General features: G+C 44.6%; 1 protein-coding gene across 1 annotated transcript in view; it reads right to left on the bottom strand.

Annotated features, from left to right (window-relative positions):
• The window catches only part of LIMCH1 (LIM and calponin homology domains 1), a 201957-nt gene that overhangs the window by 85493 nt on the left and 90498 nt on the right, over positions 1–25966 (bottom strand). The window contains 1 exon segment of the mRNA XM_077301774.1: positions 19172–19241. Coding sequence (XP_077157889.1) covers positions 19172–19241 — 70 coding nt within the window.

The raw sequence follows: 25966 nt of genomic DNA, 5'->3' as shown, positions 1-25966 counted from the left end.
AGGTGGCACCCTGGGATTCCCCGGAATTATGGGTAATCTCCAGACCACAGACATCAATTCCCCTGGAGAACACAGATGCTTTGGAGGGTGGACTCTGTGGCACTTCCCCTGCCCTATCCAAGCCCCAGACCCCCTATGTCTCCAGCTCCAAGCTGGAGCTGGCAATCTTAAAATAAAAAAGAGGAAAAGGAGGACCAGGAGAACATGGAATCCCCCTCTTTCAAAAACCCTTCTTTCTTTATGGTCAAAACATCTATACCTCCCCTATCCCTACGGTTCTACAGCAGCCTTTCTCAACCACTGAGAAATCCTGAAACATTCTTCAGGCTTTAAGGACATCCAGAAGTGGTGTGATTGTGCAGAATATGGTTGGGAAGCAGAGCTGTGGACATGTCCTCTGAGGGCACCTCACTTTCCCATCCCCCTCCAGACCCATCATTGACCATTTTGGGAAGGGTGAGTAGGCTGACATGGCCTCATATTTTTTACATTATTTTTATTATTTGATTTTCATACCGCTGCTCTTCCAGTGGTCTCTCACCCGATAAATGTTTAACAAATTTATACATATAGAATCATAGAATCCTAGAGTTGGAAGGGGCCATACAGGCCATCTAGTCCAACCCCCTGCTCAATGCAGGATCAGCCCAAAGCATCCTAAAGCATCCAAGAAAAGTGTGTATCCAACCTTTGCTTGAAGACTGCCAGTATAATATTTATTTATTATGATATATAATATTTATTTATTAGATTTTTAGCCCACCACTCCCACAAGGTTCGTGGCGGTTTACAAAATATAGATACATAAAATCCCCAATAAAATTACCCCTAAAAATTTATAAAAATATCACACACTCTACCAAAGTCCAAGATGTACCGCAACACAAAAAACAACTTAAAAAAAAATTAACTCCCACCCATTCAGGAAAACCCTTCCAGGGCTGTCAAGGAACCCCAGGGTTTCACAAAACAGTGGGTGAGCATGCCCATTCTCTAGGAAGCAGCAAAGAGATCAAGGAGGCTCTCTGTTCTTATTTGCTTTCTTCTGCTGGCTTTCCCATTGCTGTTGCCTGAAGATATCACAGGAACACATGAAGCTGCCTAACACCAAGTCCAGCCAATGTCTCCTCTAGTTCAGTATATCCACTGGCAGCTGCTCTCCTGGATCCCTGGAAGTGAAAGATATTTTCAAGTACCTGCTTAATTAAGACCCTTGGATGGAAAATGCCAGAAACAGAGCCTAGGACTTCATTCATGCAAAGCACCCATGCTCTTTCACTGAACCAAATCTTCCATTCTGTCAAAGAGAAGAAAACACCAAGCAACTACTGTGGTGGCTGTTCAAGTAAGCTCCCTATTGCCAAACCAATAATGAGCCACTCAAGAAACTCTTGGAAACCAATTTTATCTGCTGGCCTCTAGGATGAGCCCATCTTAACATGTCCTCCATCTTAACATGTCCTCCCTTTGGAACCTCAGCCAAGTGCAAAATATCAGTCCTGTTGTATGGTCAATGTCATTCAGCCCAATGGGGAAATCCATGGGCCTTTTCGCACAGGGATCTTTGTTGCAAATTGTTTGCGGAATGAAAAATCGCCATTTAAAATAGTGGAATTCGTCGTTATGCATACCTGCCTTTGTAGTGGAATCAGTTGCGTTTTTTAGCGTTTCCCACAGGCTTCCGGTCTCGGCAGAAATCGCTAGAAAGGAAGCGCTATTGCCAAGCTCGTCCCGCCCCTGGCCGTCAAGCAGCCAATGGGCAGCCGTTAGCATGCTCCCAAACAGCCCCTTTCCCTTTAAGAAAGGTTTTTTTAAAAAAAAAACGACCCATAGCAACGAATCTAGGTAGATTCGTTGCTACGGAGAGACCCATCCAGCTGCCTAATGTGAGCTGTCGTTTGATTGTATGATCGTTTGCACGCTGCCTCGAGTGATAAAAAAAAAATCCCCCCCCCCTCTCACGGGCCCGATTTTCGGCTGAATTTATTTGTAAAAAATAAAGGGACTTTCAGCAAACGGGCTTTTCAGTGGTTTGTGCTTAGTGACTAAAGGTGAAGGACTGAAGCCAGGGAAGCCTCTAAACAGAAAGAGGCTCGCCGGTGCGTTTATCCCCGCTCGCTCGGAGAAAAAAAAATGGCGATCGCTTCGCCGGAAGTTTGGAGGAGAGAGCCAGGGGGAGGGACTTTGAAGAACCAGCAACAATGGTAACGCACAGGTCTTTAGCGCTACTGTTGCAGATTGGTTGCAGGAGTGTATCGCTATCCGGAGGGTGAATCCACTTTTCTGGATTCCCCTGAAAGCGCCACAACGAAGCGCTTTTTGCTGATTGGTTTCAGGATTGTTGCAGATTGTCTACGACGTCGTGGGTTATGGCAAATTAGTAGCATTTCCAAATAGCAACCATTCTGCTACTTTGAAGCCGTGCGAAATGGCCCCATGTGTATCCCAAAGAACACAGAGTTTCCCCAAAAGGCCTAATAGCACCTCACCTAGGACCATTTCAGGCTAAGGAAACTCTGCTTGTGTGGGAAGAATGAAATGCTTTTTCCATGTATACTGTGGTCTGAATCGGGTTCCCTGCCTATGGGAACTGAGACCCCCACAGCTCAGATCTGTTATACAAGATGAGGAACCCAGCCCCAAGCTGAGCTCTCCACAACATGTGATTATAGGCTACAGAGTATAGGGTCAGGGTTCTACTTCTTACTGTTTGTTCTACTAGAGCAAAAAAGATTTCTTCCTCATTTCCAAATCTGTCCTGATATTTGTGCTAAGCCCTTAACCTGTTATATTAAACTCTACAGGAAAAGGACTTTAGCTCATGGTATAACATATAAAATAAACCATTTGAACAACAATTTATAGCTTACCTGACTTTGTTAATTAATTAATTTATTACTGAATTTCTAGACCGCCCCTATTGGCATGGCCAACTTGGGGTGGTTTACAACAATGCTAGATACGAGAATCATTGAAATCATCAAAACAGTTAAAACAATTAAACTCCTAAATAGGCCAAACAGTCGGCGACATCCCCATTAAGTTCTTCTCATTATGGTAAGCAGTAAGAGCTATCTGGATCGCAGCAGGGGGGAGGCCCTTTGTTTGCCCAGACTGGCCTCAACCATAAGCATGGCGGAAGAGCTCCATCTTGCAGGCCCTAAGAAACTGATAGTTCCATTAGGGCCCTGATGTTCTCAGGGAGCTCATTCCACCAGGCTGGGGCCATGGCTGAAAAAGTTCTGGCCCAAGTGAAAGCTATTCAGACTTCTTTTGGGGCAAGGATTACTAGTTGGTTTGCTGTTGCGGAGCGAAGCACCCTCCAGGGGACGTATTCAGACATTGTGTATTACCACTTTGCTTACACAAGGGTTTATTGAGGTCTATGAAACAAAGAACTCACATTTCTGCTAACACCATCATCCCCATCTCCCATTTTGCTTTCTCGTCCTTTCACAGAAAATCTTACAAGGGAATTATCTTGAGGAGTCTAACTATATCCTAAAAGCTATGTCAAACCAAAGATTTTAAATTATTTTAGTTCTTCAAATCAGTTCATATGTTAAAGCATTAAATAACGGGGGGGGGGGGCTGGATAATTAAAGAGATTGTGTAATTGCATTTGTCAAAAATTAAGTTTGTGATTAGATTAAAAAAAAAACAGTACCACCACAATGGACAAAAGAGCATTCGAGGTCAACCAGAACAAAATTACCAACTCAGCCTGATCCTGGCTTGCTCGCAGCAGAGAGCAGAAAACAACAACACACAGCGAAGGCCAAGAAAGTAGGATTGGGACACCAGCTTCAACATGACTGGACTTCAGGTGCAACCACAACACTATCATAAAGTTACGAAATAACTAATAATAATCTCAGTTAAAAGCTGAAGCTTTACACAAGTTTTGACAGAAGAATAAACATGTGTGCTTTTCACATTACAGGGCAGACTACATCAAGCACAGATAATCAGAGCAAACTCCAAATGTTGACATGCTACAAGTGGACAGGAAGGGTTAGGAGTGGCATATGGAGGCCATTATGGATTCTACTCACATTCACTGCTAAACTAAGACTTGTGCAATGATGTGGAGAATGTATCACTCTGTAGGGGCGTGGGGAGGGGGAGGGTTGCATGTTTCAATGCCTTTCACATTAAAAACAAAATCCTCCACTTGAATTCTAGCATAACTTTAAATATATCCAACATTCTAGGTCCCAACAGGCAATAAGCACAGAGATTTGTTGACAATATGATGGTCAGCAAGGGCCATTACATACAATGTATTCCTTCGGCCTTTCTCAACCAGGGTATTTTTAAAAACTTGTTAAACATTTATTGGGTGATATGACCATTTATGACCATGTTGACCTGTCCCCCCTCCAAAAATGGTCCATGATGAGCCTGGAGGGGTTAGGAAGGGGAAGGGCCCTGGATGGGCATGTACAGTTATGCTTCCCAACCATGCACAATCCAAAAGCTTGGAGAATGTTTCTCGATGGTAAAAAAAGTTGAGAAAGGCTGCCTAAGGTAGAACCTTTCAGAACTATCAAGGCCTATTCCAGAGTAACTCATCATTGAACAGACAATCTGAAGGTGGAGTGGAGCAAGTCAGGCAGACTGGGAGGAAGGAAATTAGTAGAGCAACAGTTTGCCCTTCTTGGAAAGACCAGCTGGTCCCTCCAACAGAGCAGGACAGTTTCTAATTGCTTGACAGGACAGGGGGAAACACAACTGGGTTGGTTGAGTCACCCAACAGCCTGCTGAGTCAGGAAGGCTGAGCGTGACCACTTCAGTTGGGCAGCTGCATTTTTTTTTTCAGCCAGCTGCCTCTTTTTCCAACCAGCTGCACTGGCACAATGGAAGAGAAGCTGTTAACAGCCTTAGGCAAGAGCATGGCTCTTTCTTCTGGTGTAGCAGGGAGACCAGTGCTGCATTCTTGGCCTATAACATGTGCACTTCACCCAAGAGCTGCTAACACAAGGGCTTCACCATCAAACAGAGAGCTCTCTACAATCCCATGTGATGTTCCTGAGAGCCACCGTGTCAGCAGGCCTAGTCAACAGGCCATGTAGCAAGCAAGCTGCACTAGACACTCAGGATCCATCTACCTGTCGCTAAGCCCTTGTATTTGTTGGGGGAACAGAACGAGGGCTTTCTTTCTCATGGGCAGCTGGTGTTGGCTGAGTTTCAGAGACAGACTCCCTTTATTGACATAAAGGCAGTTTCAATATGCAAAGGTGCAGTATGCTAGCAAATGAAATGATTTTCAAGCTGATGATGGCAAATAACAGTTTATTGCACTATGAACAATTCCTCAAACTTCCAAAACATCAAAACGAACTCCTAGGTATTTTTTCTTTTTAGGTATCTTCGTCAGTGATGTAAGATACCCTAAATACAAAATATACTAAAGTTCCGTTTGCAACAACAGCACCCAGCCAAAAGCACCCATAGCCTCCCCCAGCGCTATTTTCGTACCCACTCTTGGCTCTGTTGTTAGAATCACATTACTTAACAAGCACAACTTAAAACAGGAAAGAGGCAGTCCCCAAAACTCCCAATGCAAGTGCAATACAAAGCCCCTCTGTTGTTCCCCAACCAAAAAAGAGGACTCAGTGGTGTGTAGATGGGCCCCCACAGCAGCCTCCACACACTGACTACCTGGTCCCAAGACCCCCTAGAGTGGCAACAAAGAAACAACCCACTTTCATCACTAGTGGCTTAAGGACGGAGGCAGAACTTGGGACATTCCAAACGGGCGTTTCATCTTGTTGTTACGGCTTCAGTGACAGCAGTTCCCATCCGATGTTTTCCTTCATTCAGCTTGTCCAGTGACCCTTTCAGAAGCTCCAGGACCAAAATGGCCAGAGGAAAACAGCAAGAGTTGTTTTGCTTTCCAGGACATATTTTTCAGTTGTCCTCTCAGCTCTTTTGTTGTGTGTTACTGAAAAACTTCCAGTAACATAAAGGAAAGAAGGCAGCATAGGGACTCTCAACAACATTTGTTAGTCTTTAAGGTGCTACAGGGCTCTTGCTCTTTTCTCCCCCAACACAGCAGGTAACCTGGTCATTATTACATTAAAGAGACGGGGAAACGCTGATATTTGTCCACACTTTCTTTGGGCTGATCCTGCGTTGAGCAGGGGGCTGGACTAGATGGCCTGTATGGCCCCTTCCAACTCTAGGATTCTGTGATTCAGTTTTTGAGCCCTGTAGTCCTTATATGATAATGTGGGGGAGCAAATTTTCAAAGGCTGAAGGTAAGAGGCAGAATGGGCTATAACATTCCTCTTTTCTCTGAACTTCTTGATGGCATCTTTTTCACTTGAGAGAGCAACACGGGTCAAGAGAAGCACTTATAGAGCCCTCAGACTAGAAATATTGAACATGTAGACCTCAAATGGTCTGTATAGTCACCTTCCCTTATCTTAGTTTGTTGTCTTTTTAAAAAATTCATCTTCAGTGCATGGCCAGATAGTGTTTTTTCACACAAACCATCCATTTATTGGCATGTGAGAACTTTATTAATCAAAATTGATGAACGGAGACACATACTGACAGCCTGCTTTAAATCAAATATTTCCCTGATGTCCACATAATTTTTAAAAAACCTACAGGGAACTCTGGCATCTATGCCGTGTAAAGAGGATTTTCTGCAATCTTATCCATTAAGAGCAACTACGGAGCACAAGAACCTTTGCTTTGAACAGTTCTTCTCATCCAAGGCCCTTTATTTGCTCAGAACAGAGGCTGCTGAATGACTCAACGATTCCTCCTTTTCTCACTCATTTCTATAAACTCGGTTCTAAGCAACAGAGTAAAAAGGCATTGGCTGTAATCCAGCCCTCGGTTGGTTACATCAGTAGGATTTCAGTATGCAAAACCACATGCCAGATTGCAGCCATTTTATTTTCCCAGGAACCGAGAGCAAGTAAGCCAAGCTTCAAAGGTTCTGTGCCTCATTAGACATGGGGCACATATTGGCAAATATGAATTTATTTTGTATTTATTCCCCTTCCGAGAGTAAACTTTATTAAATGCATTGTAATCACTTGGCAAAGACTGAAGCACAGGTGTTTTATCCATCTATCCATCCATCCATCTATTTAGAATTGGATTTGTGTGGCCGCCACTCCCAAGGCTGGCTCATGGCGATTTAGAATTTTTAGTATACAATCCATATAATAAGATAAACCCCCCATTAAACCCGTTAAAAACATTCTAAAACTCAAGCAATGGCAAGGTACAATTTAATTTATATCTCACACAAGCCCTGTGGGTGGACCAAAGATGGCCGATGAAGTTTTGGATGTTGTGGGGGGCTGGGGCTGGAGGAAGCATATACCGAGATGAGGAAGCCCAGGACTTCTGGTGGGGTCAACTGCTTGAAGAGAGAGGACACTGTGTCAGACCCCGTCAGAGAGGTTAATAAATCAGGAACCAATCATGAGTACTTGATATGAAACCACAAAGGTTTCATATCCTGAATTAGGGAAATCTTGTTCACTTTTGGTGGGGAGCGAGGTTGCCACGGAAGACAGGGTAGGAATGGGGGGAAGATGGATGCCAGCTTGAGTCAGGTGCTGTTGGGATAGATTGGTTCATATAGATTGGTTGAACTGAAACAAGACTGTTAAGTCTCTCCTTATACACCCTTTAAACCTGAAATGCAAATGGCTTACTAGTTATATCAGTCCCGAGAAACTCTTGAGAAGCGATTAAAGGGGAGATGGGAATTTGCTCTTGGGAGCAAAGGGGCTTTGTGGGAGGAAGTGCATATGCTAAAGCAGGGGTGGTCAAACTGCAGCCCTCCAGATGTCAATGGACTACAATTCCCATGAGCCCCTGCCAGCCTCACCTACCTCACAGGGTGTTTGTTGTGGGGAGTGGAAGGGAAGTTGATTGTAAGCTGCTTTAAGATTCCTTTGAGTAGTGAAAATTGGGGTATAAAAACCAACTCTTCTGCTGCTGCTGCTGCTGCTGCATCCACCCTCATTATGAAAGCTTCAAGAGGAATTTGGTCATGTCCTAAAGACTAACTGTAACATGGGAGGCTCTGCAATTGTGGTAGCAACAGAATCAATTTGGGATCATGTTCTTTTTGACTGCCCCAAATGTTCAAATCTGAGAGCTAAATTGATCTCTCCATTAGCTAATCAGGACTTTATCCCTTCAGAAGCTAAATCCTCTTGGCTACTCAGATACAAACAACCCTCTTTGTGTGTGGCAAAATTCCTGGCAGCTGTTGACAAGCTACATGATAATTTTTGGAGGCAAATTTAGGCTCTCCTTTTGTGGGGTGAGGGTTCAACTGTTTATAACTCTGAAGTAAAAACAGCAATCAAGAAGTAAGCAGGGAGTGGGTTCTTTCCGCAACATTATTTCATGTCTGCGTGTGCCCTCTTGCCTGGCGGATCCAGAGTCATGGGCTTGGGTGCCACCGTATGCAGATGACACCCAGCTCCAGCTCCTGGTGGACCACCAACCAGATGCCCCTTTGGGCTCACTGACCAGATGTTTTGAGGCCATGAGGGAGTGGCTCAAGGATAGTCATTTGAAGTTGAATCCTTCGAGGATGAGGGTCCCGTGGCTGAGAAGGAAGGGCCCAGAGCAGGCAAAACACATCTCTTGCCTGGATGGAGTGAAACTGACAACTGACAACAGGGCTAGGAGTATGGGCTTCATTTTTGATGTCTTATCTATGGAAGCTCATGAAAGTAGCAAAGAAGGCCATTTTCCACCTTCACCAAGCTACTAGCACCCTATCTGGCCCCGGAGCACCTAGCCACTGATCCACATGACGGTCACTTCTAGACTAGATTATTGTAACTTGTTCTACATGGATCTGCCATTTAATCTAATCTGGAAATTACAACTGGTCCAAAATGCTGCTGCATGGGTCCTTACTAGGTCACCATGGAGGACACATAACACCAATATTTCAACAGCTAGCTGCATTGGTTCCCAGTTGAGGTCTGGATTCGGTTCAAGGTTTTGGTCCTAACCTTCAAGTCCATATGCAGTCTCGGACCTCCGTATCTAAGGGACTGCCTGTCTGAATATGACCCCCCCCCCCCAAGAACGTTACGGTCAGCTATGGCCCACCAATTAATAGTCCTCGACTCCACAGAAATGCAACTGGCCTCAACCAGGGACAGGGCTTTTTCAGCCCTGGCCCCTGCCTGGTGCAATGAGCTCCCAGAGAACACCAGGACTATAGATAAAATAGCAATGCGCTTTCATAGAAATGAATACATATTGCTACGTGTAAGTCTCAAGTAAAAAGGGGGGAGGCAAGACCACCAAACCACCAATTGGTTGGCCCCGTTGATTGAAAGACTGAAGAGCGGTGAGTGAAATAGCACATCACTCCCTCATTTGCTGTTTGCACAGCATGTATGAAGGGGAAGACACGGCAGGAAGGCATTCAAATGTGGAGGGGAGGAATAGTGTGATTTAATTGCAGGTCACAGGCGTCTCGCCATTTTGACCACTGCGTCAAAATGCCCTGCGATTTCTAGTTCTTTTTTCATTTTTGTGAATTTCACAGGGCTTTTAAAATTGTGATCCAAAGGGCTGGTAATATTGGTATCTTATTGGCACTGAATATATATTCTCAGAATGAGCTGAACTTTTATATAGAGTTTGCAGACGATAACAACACAATTTCCTTGACGAATCTAGCCCAGCTAGCTCATAGTTTTTAGATTTAATGAATTCAAATTTAATTTACCCCTCTAAAAAAACCCTTTCAGGTGCCATGTATTTCTTATTTTATTTTCCTAAATTTATCATTTGCCTTTCTCCCTGAGATTCAAGGAGGATCACGCAGTGTCAATTGATTTTGATCAACAGGATGAGACGTGGCATAAGCCATGTATTAGATGAAAGAAATCTGAAACAAGCTGTAGAAATCAGAAACAACTCATTTCTTCCCATTTGTCCCTGTTCACAGATAGGAAGGTATCTACTGATTTCTGCAGCCATCTGCTCCTTTTCTTTTGCAGCTTATGAGACTTCACTACTGGGTAAGTTTCTGTTTCCAATTCAGGAGGACTATACAAAAAAAAAAAGACTTTTAGCGAACACTTGTGCCCTTTTCATACAATACATATGCGTATGAATACAACATATGGCTCAACTGAGGAACAGGAAAAGATTCAGAGTGCATGCCTGCTTCAGTCCTTCAAGAGTCATAAATCAAATGAAAATGGGGAGGGGGAGAAGCGAAGGACTGGAAAATAAATCTGCTAGATAAGTCTGCAGGAACCGGGTATAAAATTAGCAGGCGCACATACAAAACAGAGTCTGTTCGGAGGCTGGGTTGCTTTTAACTTCGCCATTATTTTCTTAAAAGCATGTATTCCAGCTAAACATCCAAACTATTTTTCACAGTTTTGAACCACAGGTTTGGTTCTAAGGTGACCTTTCAGAGGCTAGCACTTGCATCAGCCATAGGAAATACCTGGCTAGCAATGACAAAGCGCACACCACTAAATCCACGGCCAACTTTGGAATGGGCTTACCATTCCATCTTTTGTTCTCCCCCACAGAATGGGAAGCAGAGTGCCAAGAATTACAGAGAATAACAGGGCACTCCTAAACAGTTACCAAGGGATAAATTTCATGGGAATAAAAGGGGGATTATTCTCAGTAAACCTGTGTAGGACTGTGCCATTAAGTTCAAACAGACAATATGCAGAATCATGCAGTTCTTTCCTGTTGTATGGTCAAACCAAAAGTAGCAGAGTGTCAGTCACCGTTGTTTCTCTTTCCACAGGGAAAGGGGGATTTCAGAGTGGGGGAAAAGCCAGAGAGAAAATAAATTTGTAGGCAATGTTGGCTGTTTTGTATTAAAAATGAACACAAACACACACATACACACCCAATGAAGATGCCCTGTTCACAGGTTGCAATGATTGCATGTATACCCTGTTGGTTAAGAGCCAATATGACTTTATGAATGAAGCTAGGAACCAGTACCCGGTTAAATGTGAGGTTTATATTAGGAATGTGCAAGAAAAAAAATTTGGATCATTTTGGATTCAGTCCAACTGGTCTTGGGCCGAATCTGATTCATTTGAATCACCTGCAGTTTTTTCAGATTCAGCTGAATTGATTCGGTGCCACTGATACCAATGGCGCCATTAAAGTCTATGGTGATTTCCAGCTTTTCTTTTTTTCTGGCCTGGGGGGGGGGGGGGGAGAGGTTGAGGTAGAGCCACCAAACTTGCAGTGTGGCTGCAGGAGCCTCTCCTCGAAAGAACTGCAAATTTCAAAAAGACTGGACCAAACTTGAGAGATCTATAGTAGGGGAGGATAGGTGGCAAAAGGTCTGTTCTGCTGGCAAAAGTTCCTTTGCATTAGCAAATGAATCAGATTGAGCAGAACCCTCCATAATGCTGTTCTTGGGGGATAGCAGATCCTCAAAAATAGCATGAGGGGCAAACTGTGAGATCTACAACAGGAGGGGAGAAATGAAAGAAACCACAATTCCCCTTCTGCTATATATCTTAACTAGGGTTGCCAGTGGGGTTGGGCACTTCTGTGTTCGAAGCGGCCGTTCATGCCCAAAGCAGCCAGCACCGCGGTGTGTGTGTATGGGGGGCTGGGAGGCACGGGCCTGCATTGGGTTGGCGCACCTAAGTGTGTGTGCCCGCCGGTGCACCAGCGCCCACACCTCCCCCCCCCCCCCGCGCCACAGCTCTGGCGGCTTCGGGCATGAACAGCCACTGAAGTGCCCAACCCTAGTTTCCAGGTCCCTCAGAGCCGCAAATGGGGGTGGGTGACACTTTCCAGGAGTAGGAATGAGGGCCAAAAATTAGTATGGCGGGCTTCTATCACCTGGAAATGATATAGGCATGCTGGTTTTGTCAGGGGGGTTGGGGCAAAACCTCTATGATAGAATTAGCCTCTAACCATAGAGTTTTGCCCAAAACCCAGAGTGTCAACCGAAATGACCCCAATGTGTTGACATCTCTTCTGGATGACGTCAACACATCATGGTCATTTCCAGTTTTCTTCTTGGGGGGGAGGAGTTAACTGGGAGCAAGGTGAGTCCAGAAAGTGGGGGAACCCCACTCAGACCAGGGGACTCGGTAACCCTAATCTGAACCCAGTTCATTCTCTGCAGGTGAATAAATCACATTCAGGGAGGGTCACATGCAATATGAATAATAATAATGGGAGAAAATGTTAAATAATAACAGGAAGCCTTTAACACAAAAACTGAGAAGGAAATCAACTGGGGAGATGTTTAATTCTTGAAGAAAAACCCAATAAATCATCATTCATTGGACTTCCATTGTGGCTAAAACAAATGAGTTCTCTGCCAATATCACTTTCTTTTCAAAACAAAAATAAAAGGCCTGATAATTTGCCAGCATCTGCACGCCCATTCAAATTCTTAACATCTCAGGACTCTGACCTGCATTTAAATGTATAAAGGAAACTCACCACCTGATTTTTTTTACAGAATAAAAATTTCACATACACTGGAACAGGATTTAACCAATTTATTGCATTTATTTAACATCTGACATACAAACACACACAGTCTTTAACTATCTTTGACTCAGCACATAAAGCAGGAAAAAAACAAACACAGAAATTATTTGCAGTAGCTCCGATTTCAGAACAAACCCTCAATAGATAGGCAATTCTCACTCCTAACAAGCTTTCACTCCTAACCAAGTTCCCGCAGATTCCCGTGCCAAAACCAACTTCCTAAGAAAATAATCTAATAAGTATCCAGTTTTCTGTGGAGCTGTTTTTTATTATCCATTTGACAACCGTTCTCTTCCTCTGAAGGTACTATAATTACAAACCACTCAGGTATTTTACAAAACAATTTTAAAAAGGAGAACACCTTTTTCTTCTCCATTTCTATGCACAACAAGTATTGCAAAACCATGTTTGCGAGCCAATATTGTGGTACACAGAGCTTTCCTCATTTACAGCTGAAAGCCAAGAGTCGCGAACTAGAGAGCAGCAATAGTTCAGCTGCTCAACTTTGCCTCTGCCATTTCCTACTATTCTTTGAAAGCCCTTTTTTCACACACCCTCTGAAGCAAATGACTGAATTCCCATAGGGATAGTGTAAGGAACTGAAGTAATGCTACAAACGACACTCAATCCAGTCAGACAAAAGATAAGGGCTGAAACGAGGAATTCGTTTTCTCACAGAGTTGCTATTCAGAACCAGGAAGGAAACTTGAGGGGAAAAGAGAAAACCTTCCTGCTCTCACCCTTGTGATTTCAAGGCCTTGCATTTACAGAGTGACATCCAGAGATGGGCATCATCCACTGAAACCATGGGCCCCAAACAAGCTAACTTTGGCCAACTCCACCTGGCTTATTTGCCCCAAGTTTGATGCTGCTGGGAAGTTTTGGTTTTGTCCCCCTCCGGGACTGTGGGTGGTATGACGATGGCAGATTATTATTCATGGCGAGCACCAGAATCCTCTCATGAAAAAAGATGCCTTTTTTTGGCACCAGTGTCCGTGTGCCCCCTCTGGAGGCTGGCAGAAACATAAAAGAAGTTCCACTAAATGTTCAACTATTGAAGGGGAAAACAACAGAGTCCCAAGCAAGTCTACTCTCCAATTAACCATTAATGGCACTTTGAGGAGTAGGCCAAGGAAGGGGCTGAAACACTGCCAGTCTGGGCGATTACTCAGGAGCAACTCAGCAGTGCTGCCTTCCCTTTAAATACAATATTCTTGTGCCTGAGAGAGTTGGGCAGGCTGGTCAGAGAGCACAGAGATCTTGGGAACGACCAAGGTTGGCACAAAACTGCTTGGTCAGTTCAGGTGCACCATTCTTTTAAAAAGGAAGTTTGAGAGGAAAATGGTTTTTCCCTTGCTGTCTTTTTATCACTTTATCTGAGAGCAGGGGGGATGAGTCCAGTAGGGTTTTTTTGGGGTGGGGGTTGGAGAGTCAGGTCTGAGTTCCTGATATCTCCAGTTAAGGGATTTCAGATAAACCATGGCTGGAAAAGCTCTCTGCTGGAGAACTTGATGATCCATTGCTCTGAGCAGACAGTCTTCATGTACTAATTGACTGATTCATTCTGAGGCAGTATCATGTTCATATTTCTTCTTGAATATTTTCTCTGGATACAATGGCACTGATCTAAAGCACTGCATTGGCTCATATGTGCAAAACACTGTCACGGAAAGTTTCTTATGCGTGGGCCCCTGCTGGTGAGTTCCCTAACAGCTGCCTGCAGCCTTTCCAGGTCCTAAGGGGAGGGGGAGGCCATCCACAGGGTTCTTCCACCCCACCCCCCTAATCTAGTGCCCGTTGTATTCCTGAATGCAACGGGCTTGGCCCCTAGTTATATATATGGAATTCATCCTAAAAGTCATAATATTTAATAGTATGTTTTTAGCATTTCCTCAAATGTCCAGTTTTTCCAGTTGAAAAACCTAAAAAACTAGGAGAGGGTGGGGGGGGGGATTTCATTTCCCCCCTGCTGTCTTCCTTCCCAGCCTTCTCTACTCTACTCTCAAAACAACTATAGCTATTGGTCTCAATTGTGGAGTTCCAAGCCCCATTATCTTTCATTTAACAAAACAAGTCCTGTTTGAATATGATAGCTTTAAGTCCAAAAGGGGAGTGGGGCAGTGGAAACAGTGGGGGAGACTACAGAAAGGAGCAGATGAAGCATCAAGACCAACAAAATGATGAGCAGATGAAACCAGGTGGTCAGAGCAATGAAGGATAGGGCGGGGGGAGACAAAAGAGGCAGGAAGCAAAGCACCCTCTCACATGGAGAAAGTTTCAAGTATGGCACAGAAAATTTGGGAGCCAAAAATTCAAAGTACCTGTGCAGAAGAAGACTGCACACAGGTGAAAGACTGGCAAAGATACCTGGAGGAACAGACATCTGATGACGTTCTTTTGGTCAGAATTAGGGTGGCCACCTTCCAGGAGGCATCTGAAGATCTTGCAAAATGACAACTGCTACAGATCAGTTCCTTTGCTTTGAAGGGCTGGCTCTAAGGCATTCTACCCTGCTGAGGTTCCTCTGCCACTCTGCCCAGGTGCCTTCCCCAAATATCCAGGAACTTCTCAGCATGGAGTTGGAAACCCTAACACGACACATTAGAAGAGCTGTCCATGTATACTACCAGGGGGCAGAGAGGTATACATTCTGAGTGGGCTCTTTATTAGGGTACCGACCATATTAAGTATTCTAGAAGTCTGTTTCTTTTAAGTAGAATTCAGCTAGGAAAAGCCTTTCCATCATATTCTCCACGGAATGGCACCCAGAATCACAACAAGAGTTACATTTGTTCTACGAGATGTCTTAAGTCCTCCACCTGTTTCCAATATAATCAGTTCTTTGCATCCCACCCTTTCTGGTGGCCCTGTAAGACGAAGCTCTTGTACCAGGCATTCAGCTGAGACCAGGCCAAAGATCTCGGCCACTCCTCTAACACCTAGCCCTTACCTTGGGAATATGGCAGTCGGGGGTGGTGTATACAGGGGGTGGAGGCTATGTTTTAATGTGGTTGTACTGTTTGTAATTGTTGCATTTTAATTTATGTATTTTAAATTTTGTTGACTGCTACAGAAAGCTAGCTGGTCCAGTAGCAGTTGCCTATAAACACTATTACTGTTGTTGTCATTACTAATAATGATTATCTTTAAACCGCCCGTGGCGCCACGGGCACCACGGACTATATAATTCGGTAAGGGGGGTAGAGGTGGGATTAGTCCGTGATGAGGAAGGGTCCGGATTGGACCCTTCCTCACGACAGACAATCGGAGGGACCAATTGGCAGGCGCGAAGCGCCTGCCAATTGGCCCCTCCGATTCCCAGCTCCAGGAACTGCGCGCGGCTCACAGTTCCTCCCGGCCTGACGCGGCGAGAGGCGCAAAGTGCCTCTCGCCGCGTCAGGGCGCCGACCCAGGGAGCCTCCGGCAGTCGCGCGAAGCGCGGCTGCCGGGGTTCCCTGCCTGGCGCGCTGACGCGATGAGAGGCGCGAAGCACCTCTCGCTGCGTCAGCGCGCCGCCAACTAAACGACCTCGACGACGACGACCAGCCCGCCGCCGCCGACTGAGGTAGGACCTAACGCCCGCTGCATTCCCCTGCAGCGGGCTTGATTACTAGTTACAATATAATGTTAAAAGCAGAAGCTTAAAATTCATGATTTATCAGATGAAGCATTCTTGCTGATGTAAATATTACAATTCAAAACATGCACAGCTTTCTCCCTTTTAAACTCAATTAAAGGCATACATAGGTTTTGATTTACTGGCCCCCGATTCAAAATTTTCAAGAGCTCCCCCAAAGTGACCTTCCAGATTTAAGTGGGACGATCCAGAGGTTTTTAAAAAATTAAGCACCAACCCCCATTAGGGAGTAAGAAAACTGGCTTTCCAAAGGCCATTTTCATTCCCTGCATAAAGCTGTGAGTCATGCATACTTCTATCTAGTCCATCCACCCTAGTGATTATATACGGCTCCCCCAAGCCAGGTACAGATTATATAATAAACAAGATCTTATGGTTGATAAAGAAGTGTCCCACAGCTAAGGCACAGCTGCTAGTATATGATATGTGGTATTTATTTCCCCTGGTGTAGTACAGAGTTTTAGAGGCTGAATAGTTCTAATTTTATACACAGTTAATATTCTTATTATACCAACTGTACATGAAGGTGCTTGGTCTCTCCCCTCGAGGATATTAACATAAGTCTGAAATCCATCTGTTAGCTCACCAGAGCCTCCTCCCCTTTCTAATACTGTGCATCTCAGGAAGCATGCATGCGCACAAAAGCTTATACCTCGAATAAAATGTTGTTGGTCTTAAAGGTGCTACTGGACTCAAAATTCATTCTGCTGCTTCAGGCCAACATGGCTACCCTCCTGAATTTATCCGCTTAACTTGATTCCACTGGTTTTATTTGAAATATTTGTATTCTGCCTTGTCCCCAACCCTCAAAGAAATAAAAGTGGTAGACAAAGGCTTGATGGTGATGACTGGTATGGCAGAGCATGGGGTTTCATGAGGCAAAATTTTAAAGCAAAGATGTTGGGCAACTTTGCCCGTCTGTAATCTGGGTCGAGTCTGCACATGTCTTTTTATCCACTCCCAGCCTGAATAAATCCCTCCCGTCTACACTGAATTTGATTTCCATTTTGATTTTGGAGACCAGATCAGATTCAAGGTTTTTGTTATAACCTTCATACTCGTAAACCTCTTCCTCTATGCCCCCCCCCCCAAGAGTGTTACGGTCTAGAGAGCCAGTTCAGTGTAGTGGTTAAGAGTGCAGACTTCTAATCTGGCAAGCCGGGTTTGATTCCCCACTCCGCCCCCACATGCAGCCAGCTGGGTGACCCTGGGCTCGCCACAGCAGTGATCAAGCTGTTCTGACTGAGCAGTGATATCTGGGCTCTCTCAGCCTCACTCAATTCACAGGGTGTCTGTTGTGGGGAGAGGAAAGGGAAGGCGACTATAAACTGCTTCGAGACTCCTTTGAGTAGATAAAAGCAGCATATAAGAACCAACTCTTCTTCTAGTGATCAGAATCTGCTTAGGGTCCGTGCCCTAAAGAGATGAAGCCTGCTTCAGCTAGAGTCAGGACCTTTTTGGCTATGGCCCTGACCCAGCAGCACAGTCTACCGAATGAGATCAGAGTCCTGTGGGACCTTAAGTTGTTCCTTGGCACTTGTGAGACAGAACTGTTCTACCAGGCCTATATTTGAAGCAGAAAGGGTCCAGCATATCTGCTGGCCCACCAACCAAGAACCCACCTGAACACCACTGGAATTATACGTATGTCCCCTCTTCCACCCATGAAACAGGGATGAAGTATGCCTCTAATATTTATTTCTATATATTTTAATGTTTTAATGATTTCAATGGAAATGTTAATCATATTTTGACATATTTATTAATGATGATGTGTTTTATGTTGTTTTAACCCTATAAGATAGCCAGAACCTCCAGAGAAGGGTGGCATAAAAACAGAATGAATAAATGAATAAATTCTGACGGGATCTTGGTTCCCTGGGTTCTCCAGGTCAGGACCGAAAGAAAGGAAGAAGAGGAAGAGGACTGAGAAGAATGAGTGAAGAAATATAGTCAGATGGACTTAAAACTTTCCTACTCCTGTCTCCACTTGCTGAACATTTAGATAAAGCAATGTAACAACTCATTCACTATGTGGACACAAGCAATATGCCTAATGTTAGTTATATCCTCGGCTAAAAGCCAATCTTTCATCTTTCATGTTCGCCCTAACAGTTAAGGCTGAGGTGTTAGACGTACAGAGCAGCTAATAAAAGAATAGACTGGCATTTTATATTCTGTCTCTTCAGCCACACTTTTTTCCTGGGTTATTAATTCCTCTGCATGATGTCATTTTTTTTATCATTTCATGGTAACAGAATATTAAATTCATATATCATGAACGGATGGCTCTACCCTGGGAAGTTACAGAACATTAAAAACAAGGAATCTGAAATTATTCATTCTGAAATGTTAAGAGCAATAACACACACATATTAGAATTCTGGAACGTGTCCTACATCTTAAAGGAGTATGTATTGGTGGGGGTGGGGTGGGGGAGACTATTACAAACCACCAAAATCCATTCCAAGTTGAGCAGAGAAACATTGACCTGCATATTAAACACATATGTCAACAAATTTATTAGAAGAGAGGAAGGGCTTTTTTATACCCCGCTCTTCACTACCTGAAAGAGTCTCAAAGTGGCTTATAAACACCTTTCCCTTCCTCTTCCCATAACAGGCACCCTATGAAATAGGTGAGGCTGAGAGAGCTCAAAGAGAACTGCCCTGCAAGAACAGCTGTGAGAGAACTGTGATTGGCTCAAAGTCACGCAGCTGGTTGCATCTGGAGGATGCACCGCAACTGGCTTTCTCATTAACATGCAGATGTACAATCTACCCCTCTGGTGCCTTGCCTGAAACTTAAAAAAGAAAAACAGACAATCCAGCCTGGGTGATGGGAAAAAGGACATCAGGCTAAACATGGCTGGATGACATCCCTTTGGAATTTCCCCCAAGACGAGCAATAGCAGCAAGCTGAATTTTCGGCGATGTTGCCCAGGTTAAAGAAGTCCTTAAAATTGTCCCCAAAACATTTCCATGCAAGCCAAAGGGCACAGACATCTCAGGTACAGATACTCACCAGACCTGCAATGGGAGTGGGCAATCGATTGATCTTTCGGACCAATCCGGGTTTTATGGTGTTCAGCAACCTGCCGTGAAAAGAAATAAGAGTTTGTCATATGATTTGCCTGTCACAAGACTCTAACTCCACATGGCTTTCTCTCAGCACGCCAAGGGCTTAATGCAACAGGCCTCTGCTTTGAAACCTGAAGGCAATTAACGAGGGACAAAACTTCAAAAAGTCATTTATGATCTATGATCTGATTGGCTTCTTCAGCTTTGCTAAGGCAGGAGTTTAAAGGGCGTCCAGAAGCAGCAGGGTGAGTGGAGAGAAAGCCTGCAATGAACTTATGAATTACCATCCAAGCTCTGGCCAAAGAGAGGAACAACAGGGAGACCAGCCATACTGGCAATAATTCCTAGAAAGACCCACGCATCCAAGCAACAAAGAGACTTTCTCGGCCATGAAGGGGAGTTGTTTCTTGTACTACACTTTTCACTACATGAAGGCTTACAATCGACAGACACCATTTGGTAGGTGGGGCTGAGGGAGCTCTGAAAGAACTGGGTCTAGCCCAAGGTCATACAGGTGACCTCAGCTCAGATCACCCAGGAGGCCTCAGATTTGAGGCAGCTGCTCTGAATGACTACACTGTTGGCTCTCATGGATATCCTTTAGCTTGTATCATTTCTACCTTTCTCCTGCTGAAGCCGGGTCTGACGACATAGTTCAAATGGAACTGGGAGTCTGGTGATATAATAGACATAAAATAAAGAGTAACAAACGGAGAACCCAAGAACTGAGGAACAGTCTATGACTAGGTTCAGACACAGCACAAACCCATGGTTCATGTGGTCATCTGAAAGCAGGACGCTCCACTAACTATGGTTCGTTAAAGGTCTATTAAACTAGAAATGTTTGGCCAAATGGGACCAATATTTTAATTTCAGAGCCTTAGATACCACCCCCCCCAAGGTTTCTACATTCCATCTACACTCCCATTGTTGAAACACAGACAGAAGTGATCCAAAGGCAGAGGTGTGTGGTGGTGATGACGCAACGGTCCATGTTCGTACTTGCCATTAGCACACTGTGTGTTTTCTACATGAGAAGTATTAAGATCCTGAGCCCAATAAAGTCACATTCTACAACTCTACATAAATGAGCAGAGAGCATATCTGCATCATTGCCCACATGCTTTCAAATATATGTGTGTATCCAGGAGGACAAGGGTCTTGCAATATGACCTCAGAATGGAGATCCTCATCCGGTTGTTGAAATTTTTGTCCAAGGCTATATCGTATGTCTACTCGGATTCATAAGGTGTGGAGTCTACAATTCACTGACATGCAAGGAGTGCTCAAACTCATTCAGGAGCAATTTTGGGGACAGGGGCGTTTATCAAAGTATGGGAAGGTTCAGACAATTTCTTTCTGCAAGCAGTATATCCTGCCTAATTAACATGTATGCAAATCATCCCTTTATATTCCCCCCCCCCTGGGAAAATCACAATACCACCAGTCAACACTTTATTTAAAGAATTACAATCCTTTAATCTACTTCCTGATTTGCCAGAGTGGAAAAGAATGCTGAATTAGGTATACAGATGAGTATTTGCAGAGGTCTCGAAGGATGCATAACTGTGTAAGTTAACTGCAGGGTTCCCCACACAACTTCAGGGTTCCCCACACATCAGGCAGTACCCCCCCACATCAAAAACAAACAACCCCCCCCAAAAAAAACAGCCCAGACCAGAAGATGTGAATGCAAAACATCAGAAGCTGCTTGAAATAAATCTTTTTTTTAAAAAATGATTGCACTGGTCCCATTGCAGGTTAACTAAAATGCAAAGAAGAAAAGAAATGATAGGGCTCTAGTCAGGCAACCGGAGGAAATGAACAAATGTGGTCAGACTACCGCTGTTTATAACTGGGAAGACGGCTTAGAAGGAAGCAGGAAGTGGAAGAAGACTGATCAAGGAGGAAAAACACCTCAATATTTGTTGCCTTAAGCAACAAAATAGCTCTGGCATTTCTCCCCCTCTTTAGTGTATTCCTTTCAAAGCAAACGGGCTATTTCAATAAACAAAACAGTCTAAAGGTTTCTCTTTCAACATACAAAATAAGCAGAATGAAAACAAGCAGGACTCTTATTCAGATACAAAGCTGTTCTTTGCGTTTACATCCCAAAATAAACTATCATAATGCAACTGTCTCACGAAATATCATGTCATTATTTGAAGGGAGAACATACCAAAATATCAGGACCATTAACCTTACCTCTCTTCTAGGAGAGAAACTGTGCAGTAGAGGTACACTGCTAGGTAAAAGCTAGTACATGGTGTCGTCAAGAGAGCCCTAATTTCAAATCCCCACCCATCTACAAAACTCAACGGCCTTCTAGAAACAAGCACTGACCCTCTGCCAATGCTCTATCACCAAACTGCCCCGAGAGCATCAAAAGGAGGAGAGGAAGGGGTCAACTTCCTCTGTTTTTTCCAACCCAGAACTGGAAACCCGAGACGTGATGGCACCTTCCAAACACACAATCTACCTATTCTGATCTGGGTCTGAACTCTAGGCCTTTCCGCTCGACTGGAGGCACCCCAATGAGGCTGACTGTGCAGCCTACAGGTCTCAAGGATCGGTTTAGATAACGGGGTCCCCCAGTTGCTATTTTTCCAAGGAACTTTTCCCAAACACACTCTTGTTGAACAGTTGAACAGTTCGGAGCAAGACAGGTTTCCCTGGGAACCCACCATGAGCCCATAACTGCACTGTGAGGCACCAGCCTGTTCTTAAGTAAACAGCTGCAACGAAGAGGAGGATTAAGGCAAAGCTGAAACAAAGCTAAACCTCCAATCAGCCCAGTTTTCGATAAAAGATGGGCAAAGGGGTTTTTGCTTTCTACAAAGATAACCCATCATCTTCTCCTTGCAACATCTACAGGACTTCTACAGAGCCTCGCGACTGATAGCTTGAAACCTTCGCTACCAAGCACAGAAAAATGTGAACAGGAAGAGTCTTTTTTTAGGGGGGGGGGGTTGTTCCCCTTTTCCAATCAATGTGCCCAAAATAAATGACATATGTTTCTGTGGGCAAGCAGATTAACAGAGCCGATAGCTTTTGTGGTCTTACTGTCAGGGTTGCAGAGAAATACGCCCTACACAGCCAGACCAACAGAACAGGCTGAAGTCTCACAATGAGAAAGAAAAGGCCTGCTCAGTGCTCTTTCACGCCATGCTCTCTCACTCAGTGTCATGGTTAAGAGCCTGGGGAACTGGGTTTGATTCCCCATTCTTCCACGTGCAGCCTTCTGGGGGACCTTGGGGCAGTCCCAGGTCTCTCAGAGCTCTCTCAGCCTCCCCTATCTCACAGGGTGTTTGCTGTGGGGAGAAAAAGGGAAGGCGATCGTAAGACGCTATGAGACACATAAGGCCTGCTGGGTCACCTTGGGCCAGTCCCAGCTCTCTAAGTTCCATGTACCTCACAGGTGGTCTGTTGTAGGAAGAGGAAGGGTAGATGATTGTAAGCTGTTAGGATTCCTTCACTTGGTAAAGAGCAGGGTACCAAAAAAGTAGATCACACTCTTTCCTGCTGTGCTCCTTTTCTTTCTGTTGTCAGGCAGGAGGTTGAGTTGGGTTCAAGAGGGATGGATGATTAAGAGGCGTTTTGTGGGAGGGGAAGACATATCTTGGGATGTTGGTGTTGGTGGTGGAAATTGATGACTTACGGCAATTCTGCACAGTTCTCAAGGCAAGAAACGTTAGGTGGTTCACCACTTCCTGCCTCTGCATCAGAGCTCTGCTCTTCTCCTCTGGCCTCCCATCCAAGCACTAAGCAGGGCTAACCTTGCTTAGCTTTTGAGATCCGGCTAGCCTAGGCCTTCCAGGTCAAGGTAACAATATCATTGACTGTCATTTCTAAAACATAATCAACAGTGGAAGTGGGGAAGTCGGTTCTATTGAGTCGCATGATACTTCCGCTCAAGTAAATGACGCATTTGCGTCATAAAAATGGTGTTATGTACGTGAACTCCATAGTGCTAAAGCCAACCACTATTCTAATGACGTATTGTAACAGCCAATCTTTACATGAAGGTATGGACCAATGAACTGCTCCCGTTATGGGCCAATCAGGTTCTTTGGTGGGCTTGTAAAAAGGTAAAGGTAAAGGTATCCCCTGTGCAAGCACCGAGTCATGTCTGACCCTTGGGGTGACGCCCTCTAGCGTTTTCATGGCAGACTCAATACGGGGTGGTTTGCCAGTGCCTTCCCCAGTCATTACCGTTTACCCCCCAGCAAGCTGGGTACTCATTTTACCGACCTCGGAAGGATGGAAGGCTGAGTCAACCTTGAGCCGGCTGCTGGGATTGAACTCCCAGCCTCATGGGCAAAGCTTTCAGACGGCTGCCTTACCACTCTGCGCCACAAGAGGCTCTTTTGGTGGGCTTGTACAAGTGTATATAAGCTCGAGGTGTTCCATTCTTTGCTGTTCAGTGTTTCTGGCTGGAGTTGGAATCCATTAAGAGCTGACTGTTTTTAAGAGCTGTGTCTGTATCTATTGAACCTGCAGATTCATTACCTGGATTCAAAAGAACCCCCCAGCTGAGTGCCTTTTCCCCAAGGCAGGGGTAGTCAAACTGCGGCCCTCCAGATGTCCATGGACTACAATTCCCATGAGCCCCCACCAGCAAATGCTGGCAGGGGTTCATGGGAATTGTAGTCCATGGACATCTGGAGGGCCGCAGTTTGACTACCCCTGCCCTAAGGAGACTTTGGGACTGCCTGCCTCAAAGCACAGTGCCCCTATGCCCTCCCATGTCAGGTGGTTAATCCACCTTGGATACTGACCAGAGTTTCCCAAGCAGCCCACTGCCTCATGAGCTCTGAAATTATATACATTGGTCAAAATTTCCACGAGGCATGGCCAAGCCTTTGGCTAGGCCCAATCTCACTCTCTGGATCTCGGCTGTCGTAGGAAAGAGCTACTGACACCTCTCTTTCCAACCTTCAGCTGTTTTCTCCCAAGCTTATTACGGAGAACGTCACTCTGGCTGGAACTTTGCGTCACTCTCACTTGATGCCCAGTTTTCCTTTTGCAGACTTTATGCCAAACTATGTTAGTTTTCTCACTGTGTTCCGGGTTACAAAATGCAGCGGGTTACAAGCACAGCCCAAGGCACCCACACGCAACAAAGCCACTTCCAATGTCCTTGCCTGAACTTAGGTCTCCATCCCTAATGAGACTCAACATCTCCCTCCAGGCTGGAGGAAAGCCAAGTCCCCGAAGCCAAAAATGGTTTGGCATCTCAATATGCAGGCTAAGAAATCTCAGGAAATTGCTGACCAGGGGTCACCTTACGACACGGGTCATTCCCAGTCATCCTGCGGTGACAAAACTACCTGCTTTTGGCGCACGCAAACAAAGCTGTTCCGTGGCTGCACAGGGAGGCTTAAGCGTTTGGCAGGAACAAGAACCTCCTTTGATGGGAGCCGGGCAGCTATTTGGCAGAGCTGCTGTTAATCATCCGCAATGGCAAATTAACCAATTAAGGACCAGATACAGTTGATCGCAGGCTGCACAGAAGATCATTGTTGGCAATTGAAGCCCGATGAATGGAGCGGGAAGCTCTTCCAAAGCTGGTATTCCATTGCAGCTACACAATTATTTTTTACAGCCAACCCATGAGCAAACCATGTATATAATCAGTATAACCTGGCAGCTAAAGCTCCACAATGAATTCTGACATAGATTCTGAAACCCATTTTCCTTGTTTTCCTGCAGTCTCCCACAAGTAAAACTGAACCGCCTCCCTTTTGCCCCAGAGAAATCTGTGCTCCAGCACACAAAAGCTGCTCAAGAGAACCCAGCCCCAGAGAAGTCAGACTGGCCTCAATCAGAACCAGGGTTTTCTCTGCCCTGGAGTTTGCCTTGTGAAATGCTCCCTCTGAATGAGATCAGGGCCCTGTGGGATTTAAAGCAATTCTGCAGGGCCTGCAAGACAGAACTGTTTCCCCAGAACGATGGTTGGGGCCTACAAATGTCACCAATAAGCTGACCTCCCTACGCAGACAACAATATTTACAACCCTAACCCTAACAGCTAACAACACGATAGCACTTTACTCCCCGCTCCCTTCCACTGGAGAGAAGGCGGTAAGTTCCTTGGTTTTAATACAAACTGACTTTAATGTTTAACTTGAACTTTTGTTTTATTGTATGGACATGTTGTGAGCCACCCTGTGCCCTTAGGGAAGGATGACATTTTTTAAAAATCCATAAATGAATGAATGAATGAATGAATGAATGAATGAATGAATGAAGGAAGGAAGGAAGGAAGGAAGGAAGGAAGGAAGGAAGGAAGGAAGGAAGGAAGGAAGGAAGGAAGGAACCAAGGCAGTATAAAAATGCTGCAATACACAAACAAACGAACTGGCTTTTTCTAGGAATGTTGTGTGCATTAAAAAAAATGAAATTGAAAAAATGAAATATGTATGTAAGCTATACGTAAGTACAGTCTACAGATCTTTAGCTTATATTTTACCTTTTCATAAAATTCTATTGATTAATCAATCAGACCAAAAAGAAAGTGATTTTCAGTGTGATACTGTCCTTCAAAAATGGACAGTGAATGGATGTGAAAATTCAAGTGAAATCTTGATTGAACTGCTGAAAAAGAATAGCCCACACTTATTTAATGATCTAACCCAGGCATTTTCCACTAGGATTTCATGAACCCCTGAGGATTCTTGATGGCCCTGGAAGGGTTTCCTGAATGGGTGGGAGTTAATTAATTTAAATATATATATATA

The sequence above is a fragment of the Paroedura picta genome, chromosome 10, assembly GCF_049243985.1.
Source record: "Paroedura picta isolate Pp20150507F chromosome 10, Ppicta_v3.0, whole genome shotgun sequence".
Taxonomy (NCBI): Eukaryota; Metazoa; Chordata; class Lepidosauria; order Squamata; family Gekkonidae; genus Paroedura; species Paroedura picta.
Note: the sequence above shows the minus strand (reverse complement) of the source record. Positions and strands in the feature narration are given on the sequence as shown.